At 38.6% G+C, this 13,156-nt stretch overlaps 1 protein-coding gene across 5 annotated transcripts; it reads right to left on the bottom strand.

Annotated features, from left to right (window-relative positions):
• Positions 1-221: 221 nt before the first annotated feature.
• Positions 222-4,149, bottom strand: LOC122306672. Of its 5 annotated transcripts, none has more exons than XR_006241493.1 (9): positions 4,004-4,149; positions 2,944-3,172; positions 2,714-2,851; positions 2,456-2,534; positions 1,428-1,499; positions 1,259-1,334; positions 961-1,029; positions 739-795; positions 558-644 (listed from the first exon to the last, which is right to left on the bottom strand). XR_006241493.1 is itself a non-coding variant. In XM_043119134.1 (8 exons), exons 2-8 carry the CDS (start codon positions 3,130-3,132, stop codon positions 631-633), a joined length of 630 nt encoding a protein of 209 aa, XP_042975068.1. In that variant the 5' UTR covers positions 3,133-3,172; positions 4,004-4,149; the 3' UTR covers positions 222-630. The 5 variants fall into 5 exon arrangements, 3 of the variants coding, with proteins under 3 accessions (XP_042975068.1, XP_042975065.1, XP_042975066.1); XR_006241492.1 differs by having other exon boundaries at positions 563-644; positions 734-795; XM_043119134.1 differs by lacking the exon at positions 961-1,029 and having other exon boundaries at positions 222-644; positions 734-795.
• Positions 4,150-13,156: the final 9,007 nt, after the last annotated feature.

Raw genomic sequence — 13,156 nt, 5'->3', positions numbered from 1 at the left:
AATTACTTGACTTTTAATGACATTCAATAAAAATGTAACTCTTAACATGCTCAAGGCGCGTATGACAATTTCTTAACGGTTTTGAAGGATACTCTATCTACATTTGGGAGTATATTTCCTTCATTATGATGATGATCATCATCATCTTTATTATTTTGGTTTTTAATTAGGATCCCCATTGAATTGAACCTCAAACCACTTGCAGACTTGCAGTCAGGAAGTAATTTTAGAGGAATCACAATTATGTGATATAAGGGTAAATTTTCCAAATGAAAACAAATCGGATTCCAACAAGTAACTAGTTAGTTACAACTTGGACTAGAAGAAAATATCGTGAAACAACCAAATATTCATTATTGGGATGTAAGAAAGGGTGGAAGATACACGTAAAACCAAGGGGATAAATATATAATGATCACCTGGCCAACAAGATTGGGCGTATTGTTTAGAAATGGAGCTAAGTCGGAGAAGAAATGTTGCAAAGCTTAGCTAGCAAGGATACCGTCCAAGATAGCACACTTCATTGCAGCGCCAGGACTCAGAAAACATGCTTCTAAATTCTTCTGTGTACAGGCTTGAAAGGTTTAGAAGTCGTAGCAGAATCTTTCCCAGAGAACTGAGCTGCTTTCATCATGGGAGAGGCGCTGAAAGAACAAGAAACAACAGAATGAATGAGTTGGAAATGCACATACACAGTTTCTTAAACATTATTAAGATAAAGACAACCGAGAACCTTTCCCATCGTTTCTCTGGTATGTATTTTTCTTCATAGCTGCAAGATTCTTCACCTCACGACTGCTCAAAAGGAAGAAGAAGAAGAAAATCTTAGGTATCCTGAAAAACTCATCTCAATAAACTTATCTTCCCACAAATAAACTTCATACTTAGCTGCTTTACCTATTCCTAAGTATTTTATGCTACTGCTTCCCAAGTAAATTACATTGAAATGTAAGAGATTACCCTTCAAGTTAACGTCAAAAAGGTGCCAGGCCCCCAAAACTAAGATGTGGCAGATGCCCAGTTAAATACCTGAGAACCAGTGTTTTTTGTCCAGATCAAGGACGTAATATTCTCTCTCAATAAGTAAACAATAGGTAAAAATGTAGCCCTTTAGGACTTTAGCAGAAGATCTCAAAAAATTAACTTAAATACCTTTTTTTTTTTTTTTTTATTGATAGAAAATTAACACAAATACCGTAGTAATTAAGTATTTATTTACCTTTCCCTGTTACAAGATTCAAAGAGAAACATTCTCTACCTGTTAAGAAGATCTATTTTTGACTTCTTCATCAAATTGCTCCTAAAGTGTGAAACATTGTGGCCAGGTCCACTACCTACAAAGAAATGCCAAATGAAAATTTGTTAAAACCAAAATTGAAATAAACAATTGTGCAGCTAACATGGATATTGCTAACTACAAAGCTTACCTCCACAAAAGCTTCTTTTATTTTTTGAAGGTGGAACCTTGGCGCAAAGCTGCACTTGCCGACTCTGTTTTCCTACAAAAGTCTAACACCTTATAAGAAAAGTATATGGGCACAACTATTAGACTGTGCCTCTTGAAAACTGTGTATAAAAATCAGAGAATATATTATTTAAAGAATTTTAATATTGCACTCTCTATAAAGCAACATGGATGGAAGATAGATGGAGCCAAGAAAAAACTTGTCATTCAAAATAAGTGGATGGTTTGAAGAAACCGACCTGAACTTCTTTTAAGGACTAAGATTTTGCTAACCTTCCAAGACTAGTACAACACTCTTCCACAGGTGAGCCATCATGGATAGCATCTATGTGGCATAGATAGGATTTCCCTGTTGCCTCAATGGGCTCTAGGTTCAAGAGGGGATGTAAGAAGACATTTCTTCATAGTTTTTATGAAGAACCAGCAGGTTTCATCTTGCATCTGTGACCAATATGCATGATTTAAAAATGAGTTCCATTTTATCAGTTGTATCGACCAACACCAAGTGAATGAAGAAAAGGATGCTCAGTTCAATGACATGCATACTTGTTAACTTGTTAAAGGGCAGAAAAGATCTTTTTAATTTCCAGAAACCAATTTATCAATTTCATAGAGAACCCAAAAAATGGAGTCAAGTACAATCAGTCTGTGAAATAAATTAAATAACCATAAGTTGAAGGTGCGTAGAATTGTCACAAATATCCAAACCTGAAAAAAGGAAAGTAAATCTCATCCCAAAATAATTTGGCCCTTAATTAATAGTACACAACAGCAAACCGAAAATCTCTAAAGAAATACTAGTGACTGTCAACTTGTATAATCAAATGGAGATGTGAGGAACATTACATAGGTCAAATCTGAATCCAACTGGACAAAACAGCAATAACATAGATTACATGCAGTGAAGCATTTATCATATATATAATGTGCAATCACAGGGAAGAATTAAAATCTAAAAGTTCTATAGGACAAAAAAGAAAAAGAACATACGTGCAGTTTCTTTATTGTATAGTTGCTTAATTCTGGCAGCTGTCTTCTTCTCATGCTCAGCAATGTCTTCTGATTTTGCCTGCAAGAAACGCACCCTATTTAATTGTTCTCATTTTATAACAGAAAAAAATACTCCTGCACAAAAGTTGAATGTTTTAATTGCTGTCAGAAAAATAACTTACCCATGAAAGAATATTACATCTAACAATGGAAACTATAAAATGGTAATTTGAAAGAGAATGGAGTTAAGAAAATCACCTCATACAAATCTATCCATTTATATGACTTCAAACTTTTGGCCATCCTCTCCACTACGTGCTCTGTGTTTTTTGCACCAAACTGCTTTTCATAAAACTTCTTCCACAACTTGTCAGTAACTGGACTTAGATCTCTTCCCTACAATAATTAATTAAAATAAATTCTTCAACATTCCTGCTTAAGTATCACAAATATATGTGTAATTACAAAGATAACGCAAGCCTTCTCACTTCTGAGCACTTCTCCACATGCATCAATTGGTCAACTGTACAGTGTGCTAAAATTCGGTCAAGGAGATCTAGATCTGTTTCACCAACATCCCCAAGGTACCTTACATTATCTATTGCCGTCTTAACACATAGATCCACTAATGACGGAGGCGTTTTCCTTCCATTTAACACAATCTCTATCTTAGGCATATCCTGGATCTCTCCTAGTCAGGATATACACCACCAAAAGCTACAAGAAAGGGCAATACAATTAATTATCATATTTCTTCATTAAATTCAATAAATCTGCAACTAAAGACTTGCAATCAACTAACTGAATTAAACTAAAAGTCAAGATTTTTAAAAGAAAAAAAAAAAACGTTGAGACTGGGATACACACACACACACACACACACACATATATATATATATAATATCTAGCCCTTACGATTCTTATAGATGAAGAACTCAATCAAAATCAATCATGAGATCACAAAATTGAGGCCTTTTTCCACTATACTTTTTTTCTCAGAACCCAATGTCAATGTAAATATAATGGTTCGATTTCTGCCTGCCTGCCTGGTTCCTGAGAAAACCGAAGAAAAAACTTTAAGATTTTTTTGGTTCCTTAAAACCTGAATATAAGATCACTTTCTATTTCACCCGGCTTTCTCAGCGTCCAATCAGAGTGTAACAACATCTTTTCTAACTTAACAAAAATATAGAAACAAAATCCATGAAAATTGTTTTTGATAAGTAAAATCCATCAAAAATAAAATCCACGAAATCCCTCATATAAGCAAATTCATCAAATTTAATTATTATGCATTCGTATAAGTAACTATAAAATATTCTAAAGGATTAAAAAAAAATAACAGCAAATAGAACAACTCCATTATTATAAAATTGGGGGGGGGGGGGGGGGGGGGGGGGGGGTGGAAGAGGGGGAGGCAGAGACTATGATCGCTGAAAGCAAAATTAGAAATTATGAATCATAGGATAAAATTAAACAATAAAGAACGCAAAGAGATTGAGAAGACAAAAAAAAAAAAAAAAAAAGATGAGATGATTGGGAACTGACCAAGAATCGAAGACGGAGAATGGAATCGCAGACAGAAGAAACCTCTTTAGTCTATGAGCTGAGAACAGGGAAGCATATTTGCTAAAATGCGCTTACTCTACATTTGTCGAGGCTCCACGTGAGCCTTATACTAACGTGCGCTTAGCGTCCTCTATTTTTTTTTTTTTTTTTTTTTTGAGAAACTCTTACTTCATTTCATTGAACTAAAGGAGAAATACACTGAGGAATGTCCTCCATTGTTACATTAAAATCATCAGAAATGCTAAGAAAACCTTTTGCTAACAAATGGGCTATGTTGTTACCGTTCCTCCTAACATAAGAAACACGCCACATTGCAAAGGTTTTAAGCCAAGTTCTAGTCTCACAGATAAACATGCTGGTACTGCTCCACGCTTCATTTTCTTCCTGTAGTGCCTTTGTTACCAGGAGTGAATCACCCTCCAATTCAATCTGTGTCAACCCCAGATCCTTGGCAAACTGAACAGCTATTAAAGCCCCATAGGATTCTGTTAGTAGAGGGTCGGGGAGTTGCATCTTCTTGTGCCTCATTATTGCTATGATCTGACCTTTCTCATCCCTTACAACTATACCTATGCCAATCAAGCATTTTGTTTTGTCTACTACCCCATCCCAATTGACTTTAAACCAGTTTGCAGGAGGACTTTGCCACGTTTCAGCTGAATTCTTTGTCTGTTGACCCTTCTTTTGAGTCTGAATTTTGTTCTTCTCTTCTTTTAGCAGCTGTAGTCTCAAACTGGTTTCCCTGAGTAGACAGTTTGGAGGTAGGAATTTGTTTTTGTAGATAAAGGAATTTCTTCTCAGCCATAACTGTCTAGCTACCATTACAAACTCCTGCATCTCTGAATCATTGAGAACTTTGATCATGTTCTCAAAGAATAACACCATTGGCAGTTGGGAGCTTGAGCTTTTTTGCAGCCTCATCGAGCATTGGCCCCGGACATCTTTGGCTGCCTCACAGTTCCACAAAGTATGTAAAGTACTTTCTTCCTCTCTTGAGCAAATTGGACATAGGGGTACCTTCACTATCTTTTTCTTGAATAAGTTGAGTTGGGTAGGGAGGGATTCTTGACATGCTCTCCATATAAACATCTTGTCAATGGGAGGGACATGGAGCTGCCATATCTTTTTCCATACTTCTTTAAGTGATTTACTGGTTGAGGCTTGGCCTCTTCCTTCCATTTCCCTTGCTTTCTCCATGTGATATGCACTCTTCACTGAGAAAGAGCCATTTTTTGTGCCATGCCATATGAGCTTGTCCTTTGAATTCAAGGAGCTGATGGGAGTTTGGAGTACCACTGAAGCTTCCTCTTCTTCGAAAATTTCTTCCACCAGGTCCCTTTTCCAGCTCTTGGTTGAATGGTCGATAAGCTCAGCTACTGAGGCTTCAGAACTAAGGACCTTTACAGGGCTTCTTACCATAGTTGGTTTAGACTTGACTAGCCATTTATCTGACCATATTTTAACCTTGTCTCCTGTGCCAACCCTCCACAAAGACCCTGCCTCAATAGTCTGTCTAGTTGATAGAAGACTTCTCCATACAAAGGATGGCTTTGCTCCCACCTTAGCCTCTTGAAAGCTCGAGTTTGGGAAATATTTAGCTTTAAGGACCCTGGCAGCAAGTGATGTTGGGTCTTGGAGTATCCTCCAGCAATTCTTGGACAACATGACTTTGTTGAATACTTCAAGATCCCTGAAACCCAAACCACCTTCAGATTTGGCTTGCCCCATTCTCTTCCATGAGATCCAATGTATACTTTGCTCCTTCTCTTGCTGACCCCACCAGTAGTTGTGGATTACACTGTTTATAGACTGAAGAAGATTAAGTGGTAGCTTAAAGACACTCATTGTGTAGGTTGGAAGGGCTTGAATCACTGCCTTCAAAAAAATTTCCTTTCCTGCCTGAGAGAGTGACTTGACTCTATGGTTGTTCAGTCTCATCCTGACATTGTCCAAGATATTCTTGAAGGTTTTAAATCTGTCCCTGCCTACCATAGGAGGTAATCCCAAGTACCTTTCATAAGGCATAGATGTTCTTATTCCTGCTATAGACAAGATGAATTGCTGGGTTGAATGGCTTGTATTTCTACTAAAAACAATTGAGGTTTTCTCCACATTCAATCTCTGACCCGAGGCTCTTTCATAGAGTCTTAAGAGGCTGATCATTCTTCCCCACTCCAAGGCATTGGCTTTGCAAAAGAAGAGGCTGTCATCTGCAAAAAAGAGATGGGATACCCTCATTTTTCCACTTGCAACAGGAACACCATGAATGATCTCATTCTCCTCAGCTTTCTTTATCAAATTGCTCAGGACTTCTGCACACAAGATAAAGAGGTAAGGGGATAGAGGGTCCCCTTGCCTTATTCCTCGAGTGGGGGAGAAAGCTTTTTGAGGTTCCCCATTGACAAGCAGGGAGTATGTGATTGTTTCTATGCAGTTCATCACCTAATCCACCCATGTGTTACAGAAACCCAACTTGAGTAAGGCTGCTCTCAGAAATCCCCACTCCACTCTATCATATGCTTTGCTCATGTCTAACTTTAAGGCCATATAGCCCTCTTTCCCTGCCATTTTACATTTCATGGTATGCAAAGACTCAAAGGCAACAATAATGTTATCTTATATAAGCCTATTTGGGACAAAAGCTGATTGAGATTCAGATATGAGATTAGGGAGAATTCTTTTAAGCCTATTTGCAATAATTTTTGAGATGAGTTTGTAGAGAACATTACAAAGTGAAATAGGCCTGAATTCTGTCACTCTAGTTGGCTTTTTCTTCTTGGGAATGAGTGCAATGAAGGTGCTGTTGATGCTTTCCATTTTGCCCCTCAAGTTGAGCACTTTCATAACTGTATCACAGACTTGAGGACCCACTATTGACCAGTGTTTTTGATAGAAAATGGCTGGGAATCCATCTGGTCCTGGGGAGCTTAGACCATTCATTTGGAACATTGCTTCTTCCACCTCTTGAATGCAATAAGGTCTAGTAAGGAACTCATTTTGGGAGGTAGTCACTCGGGCTTCTAAAGAGGCTAGGCATTCTATTTAGTGACTAGGACTAGAAGTGGTGAAAAGACTAGTGAAATAGCCTTGGAAAAGGTCCCTAATACCTTCTCTCGAGTGCACCACATTGTCATTGTTGTCTAACAAAGTCTTTATCCTATTTGTTGTCCTTCTTTGGGAAGCTGCCTGGTGGAAGAACTTAGTGTTTCTGTCCCCCTCTTTCAACCACCTTATCTTGGCCCTTTGTTTCCACTTGATGTTGTCAGCCTCTAGCTTGTTATCAACTGCCCTCTGGACTTGCTTGATTTCCTCATTTAAGTTACCTATATTATCCTCCTGTAGTTTAGAGAGTAGTTCTAGTTGAGCCTGAGTCTCTCTCTTGGATGTGCCAAAGGTCTTCTTGCTCCATTGTGTAAGCCTCTGCTGACAGTTTTTCAGGCCTTCTGTGATACTTTTCATGCTGTTGTTGGTCAGTCTAGGTGACTTCCATGCTTCTTCCACCTTTGTAAAACAGTCTTGATTCAATGTCCAAGAGGCTTCAAATCTGAAAGGCTTTGTGTGTCTATTACCAAAGTGTTGGTGTTGTTTCATGGTGATCAAGATGGGGCTATGATCTGAAGTAAGAAAGGGGAGGGTGTGAACACTTGGGTCTGTGTACAGGTCTAACCAGACCCCATTTCCAAGAGCCCTATCCAACCTCTCTTTTGTAAAGGCTGCCCCTTGTCTGCCATTGGTCCAGGTATATTTGTTCCCTATAAATCCCATATCTATAAGGCCACATTTGGTGATTGTGTCCCTAAACATCTCCATTTGTTTGAGAGGTCTCAATGGGCCTCCACTCTTCTCCTTATTGCTCAAAATTTCGTTGAAGTCACCTACACACAGACATCCCTCTCCTGCTACTGGTTGCAGTGCTTGCAGTAATTGCCAACTCTCGTGTCTTTTTTCTGTAATTGGGTTTCCATAGAAACCCGTTAGGAACCATGTGACTCCTACTTCCCTATCTTTTATTGCCAGAGAGATGTGTGAGATTGTTGAGGAGATTACTTCTGCTTCCACTTCTTCTTTCCAAAAGAAAGCTAGACCTCCCTTGGTCCCTATGGGATTGACCACAAAACTATGCTCATACTTTATCAAGTGCCTAATTGATTCCATTTTTTCTTTTTTACTCTTTGTTTCTATTAAGAAAACAAAGGATGAGAACTTTGTTTGCACCAAGTGGCACAAGTTATTAACTGACCGAGGGTTCCCAAGCCCTCGGCAGTTCCAGTTCAAGCAACTCATCTTAAAAGGTGGGGCTGGATCCCAGCCACCACCATATCATTCTTGCTAGCTCCCATAGCATGTTCCTTCTCCATCTTTGGTTTCTTTAGGGCCTTAACAGATGCTGATCTAGTTATAAGGCCTGCCTCTCTCTTTGATCCAGTTGGTATGTTTTCCTTGTTCACTTCTGTTAAGGGGCCTGCACTGCCTTTGTTCCTTGCTTTCCTTTTCCACGTGGCTTGACTCTTGAATTTCTGCAGGGCTAGGACTTGGTCTGAGACAAAGTTGGCCATAGAGGATACTTGGGCCACCAGATCATTGCTACTGAGGTTCAAGACAGGTTGTTGGGCCTTGTCCTTGCTGGAGGTTTCTGCCTTGTTGATTGGCAGAGCAGCATCCTCAAGGCCTTGCATCAGACAAGGTCCTGCATCCTTTGAAAACTATTCTGACTTGCCCACAACTAGCTCCACGTTTGTTTCCTTAAAAAGGACCTGACTGCTTCCTGTCTTCTGATCAACAAAAAGGTGATCTTTCACAGTTGCCCCTTTTGTTTCTGTGATGTCCCCATCGTGCAGGTTAGCATTCTGACCCCCTGGTGTGTTGTCATGCTTTTTGGTTGGTGTGTCGTCCCTAACCTCTCTCTCCCTCCCCCCATGGTTGCTCCTCTGTTTCTCTAGGTGGACTTGAGTTGCCATACCTTTTCCTTGAGAGGTCTCCTTCTCTGGTTGCTGGTGCTCGAAGCCAAGGCCCATACTGGAACTTACTGCTGTCTGTTTTCATTACTTGGCAGCCTCTTTGTGCATGCTTTAAGACCCCACATTTGAAACAAAAAGATGGCAAACGTTCATATTTAAAAGGGATCCAGTTTCTCTTACCTTCAAAAAACAAGAAAAGACCTCTCTGAAGAGCCTTTGAGATGTCAACCTCCACCTTGAGTCTCAGGAACTTACCCCATCCAATGCCCCTATCATCAACTTGTACAGAAAGAGTCTTCCCTATCGTGTCACCAATCTTTTTGCCTACCTCTTCAGTCATACTTGCCAAAGGCATGTTATATGCTTGAACCCAAAACTCTTCCAAGGTGAAAGGAACTTCATTGATTGATCTATCCCCTTCATACAAGTGAATGCAGACCAGCCACCTATCAAAAGACCAAGGCCTACCACGTATAACCTGTTGTAGATCCTGCTCTAAGTGGAACTCAACTAAGTATTTATTGCTTCCAACTTCAGTGAATTGGATCCAGCTTTTGCATCTCCATACTCTTGCCATAGTTGTCTTAAAGGCTTCTCTATTTACTGGCCTTTCAGCTATGATCATAGCCAGCAGACAATAGTTACTATGTAGCTGTTTTGTTGCTGTTGAAGCAGGGACTAGTACTACCTCCCCCTTCTCCTTCTCCGTGAGACTCAGTTCTTCCCACTGTTTTGTTATTTCCTCTGCCATCTCTCCTCTTCAAACCAGCCAAAACTAGCTTAAGAGACAAACCTCTGCTAGAGAGAAAAAACCTCAACCTTGAGAGGACCGTGCTATGAAATTAGCTATCAGCGTCCTCTATTTTAAGAGAACTTATAGTTGCAAAATTTTGAAAAAAAAATAATAATAATAATAATAAATATAATATTTACATGAAAAAATTAATATTTTAATAATAAATCTCTCTTTTTTAAAAGACTATACAACATTTGTATACTTCATGACAGTATGTAATATTACTCCTATTTTATTGATACAGGCCATGTGACAAGGCTTGATTTGTTAAAAAAATTTAAAATTAAAATTTCTTATAAATCAAGTACTATCATATTAAAAAAATAAAAAATTCTATACACCATATTATAATCTCACTTTCATCCCACTTCATAAGATGTGACATATTTATTATCATCAGATGATCTTTTATTAAATGATTCTTTATTATCTAATGATAATAAATATACCACATTTTATATAATGAGATACAAATAAAATGGTAGTGTGACATACAGTATTACTCTAAAAAAATAGATGTGCTTTGCACACCAACTTTCAAGTAGAAGAACTTGTTTTCCAATTATAATTGCCTCCAATAAATGATATTTGATGTCTAAAATATTAGGGATGTGCAAGAATCGATGAAACCGGCCGCCACCGACACGAACCGATCGGCCGCATCAGAAACCCGCCAGAACCGGTCGGCGTGCTATGGAAAATGGAGAAAATCGAAGTTTAGCAGTTCAGTCTCAATTTGAAGCTAGACTGGACCGCTGGACCGACCAATATTATAAACTCTTTTTTTTTAAACATACCTACTCCAAAATTACATTGTTTAAGTGGAACGACGTCGTCTTTTTTCATATAATATGCAACACATAGCTGAACCGACATCATTGGGTATTAAACCAAATAACGTCGTTTTATGAAAGACGTGTGAAAAAAAAAATTTGAAGCACGCTGTTTGATTTAAACCAAATGGTATCGTTGTGATATAGGATCATCTTTTACCTTTACTTTATTCTTCCCCGCTTCAGTTGCAACAACTTTCTCTCTCCTTTGCAACTCTCTCTCTCTCTAGTCTCTCAAGCTTAGATTGCCGCCTCTAGGGGAACCAAGAATCGACAAAGAACCGTCGGAGTTGAGACGGCCGGTTTTCCTCCTCCCCATCGACTGGTTACGGTCGGTGGCTCGTCCTTCTTACACGGAGTTGGTCGGCATCGATTTTGCCCAAAAACCTTGCCAAAGACGTCTGTTTTCACCCCTATAAAATATACAAATCATGCGTACTAAAAAAAAGTTGCGTAAGTTAATTAATCGAGAACATTGCTAAAAAAATATATTTCTATAAACTAATTTCATATTTATTTTAATCAACAACATATCATTTTGAATCAAAAATTTAGTTTGCATAGAAAAAAAATGGTAACATGTTAATTTTAAAATTAAGAGAAGCAATTAAGTACAAGATTATTTTCATATGACCATTTGATATTTATTTAAGAGCATTTTCAAGCAAAAAGCAACTGTTTATCTAATATGATTGCCTTCCTTGAAAGCATTGGAAGAGAAAATAGAAAAAATCAACAATCAATCAATCCTTTAAGAGTAATGTTATAAATATTTATAGAGTGTGCAAGCGTCACGTAGTAACTTTGAGAAAGAGTGAGGTCTACTAATAAAAAAATTAATTTTTTTCATGTGGGTCCAATATTTACTTAATTTTTTTAAAGATATTGTATGGTGCTTATACACTTCACAATTACAAATATCATTTCTCTTTTTTTAAATGAATATTATAAACTTTGGAGTAGTTAAAGGGTTTTTTCAAGTTCAAAATGGCTTTTGCTTTATAACCTCTGCCATCAATGTGCCTTTTATAACATCCTCTCTCTCTCCAAGACTCCAAGACACATCCAAAAGGTTCACATATCAGTGGCACTTGCTGTTAGATATATATTTGAGTCAAGTTTGGGTGAGTTTAGGTTGTCCAAATTCGATTCATCAATTTCTGTATCGAGTTAAAAAAAATGATAAAATTAAGGTTTGATATGATTTATGTTGCAATTTTATTACTCAAAAACATCAAAATAATCCTTGGATGGCCTATTTTAGTTGAAAGACCCATTTGGTATTCAAAGCCCAATATGAACGGCACTCTGAAGGCCCAAGGAGATTATAAAGAGTCCACTACCCAGCAGAGTCCAACACACCACACGCCACCTTTCACGGAGAGATAATGATTCCCATGCAGATACGTGATCACTTCGGTTACTAAGTGATAATCTACTTCGATAAACACTGCACAAGATAGTCATCACATCGGAATCTATATATACCAGGTAACCCTTGATATGAAGAAAATGATTTCTCTTTTGAATTCTAAGTTGAATGATATACTCTTAAGAGGTGTTGAACTGACTTAAGCATCAGAGTATTCTCAGGTGCATCCCACCGAAGTCCTCTTACTATTTGTAGGTGAGCGGTTGCATAGTCGGTGGTGGGATACATCCTCAACATTGGTGCCGTCTGTGGGATCTGAATTGGGTCTCTCGTTACAGACCAACGTGATTCTCATATGCCGACTGTAACCCGTTCCTTGGCAACCAAGAGATGGATACACTACCAACAACATGGAAGCGCGGCTAGCTACAACTAAGGAAAAACTGAAGAAGGCATTAGAGGCCATAGAAATCCTGAAGAAAGTAAATGATGATTTATAATGAAAGAATGGTGAATCTGATGACACCACTGCACCCAGTCACAGTGGCGCTGTACCCGGTCACAGCAAGTAAGGTGAGGGGGAGGTGCAGTGCCATGCAGAGTCAAGCCTAGGGAGGACGGAGAAGAAGAAGATACATGATGAGTTGAAAGAATTAGCGGGAAAGTACAAAGAGATGGCAAGGAGAATGGGGGCTCTTCCTCAGTAGAATGCCTGCTAAACCAAACTGACCTGCCGTATAGCGAAAAGATTATGGCCATGCCGCTTCAACCAAAATTCAAGGTACCCCAGATAGACATGTATGATGGGTCCAAAGATCCAGTAGACCATTTGGAGAACTTCAAGGCCCACATCACACTCTATGGTTTTTCAGGGGAGATTGCGTGTTGAGCTTTCCCTTTGACATTAAAGGGAACAGCAAGAGGATGGTTCAGAACCCTCAAACCAAGGTCAATAAGCAGTTTTGAGGAGTTGGCTAAACAATTCCTAACCTAGTTTATGCCCAACAGGAAGCGTCAGCGCCTAGCTACCTACCTGCTAATAGTAAAACAAAAAGAAGATGAGAACTTGAAGACCTACCTTACCCGCTTCAACAAAAAAAGGTTATCAATAGACGACTAGGGTGAAAAAATTACCCTCGACGCCCTCCTAGGCGAAATTTGGCCACGAAGTCC

This window comes from Carya illinoinensis, chromosome 4 (genome assembly GCF_018687715.1).
Source record: "Carya illinoinensis cultivar Pawnee chromosome 4, C.illinoinensisPawnee_v1, whole genome shotgun sequence".
In the NCBI taxonomy this organism is placed as follows: Eukaryota; Viridiplantae; Streptophyta; class Magnoliopsida; order Fagales; family Juglandaceae; genus Carya; species Carya illinoinensis.
Note: the sequence above shows the minus strand (reverse complement) of the source record. Positions and strands in the feature narration are given on the sequence as shown.

Coding starts and splice junctions, on each gene's coding strand:
- LOC122306672 (XM_043119131.1), bottom strand. CDS start 3,132: ATGCCTAAGATAGAGATTGTGTTAAATGGAAGGAAAACGCCTCCGTCA. Junction 2,852..2,943: donor ATGTGGAGAAGTGCTCAGAA/GTGAGAAGGCTT, acceptor TAATTATTGTAG/GGAAGAGATCTAAGTCCAGT. Junction 2,535..2,713: donor AATGGATAGATTTGTATGAG/GTGATTTTCTTA, acceptor CGTTTCTTGCAG/GCAAAATCAGAAGACATTGC.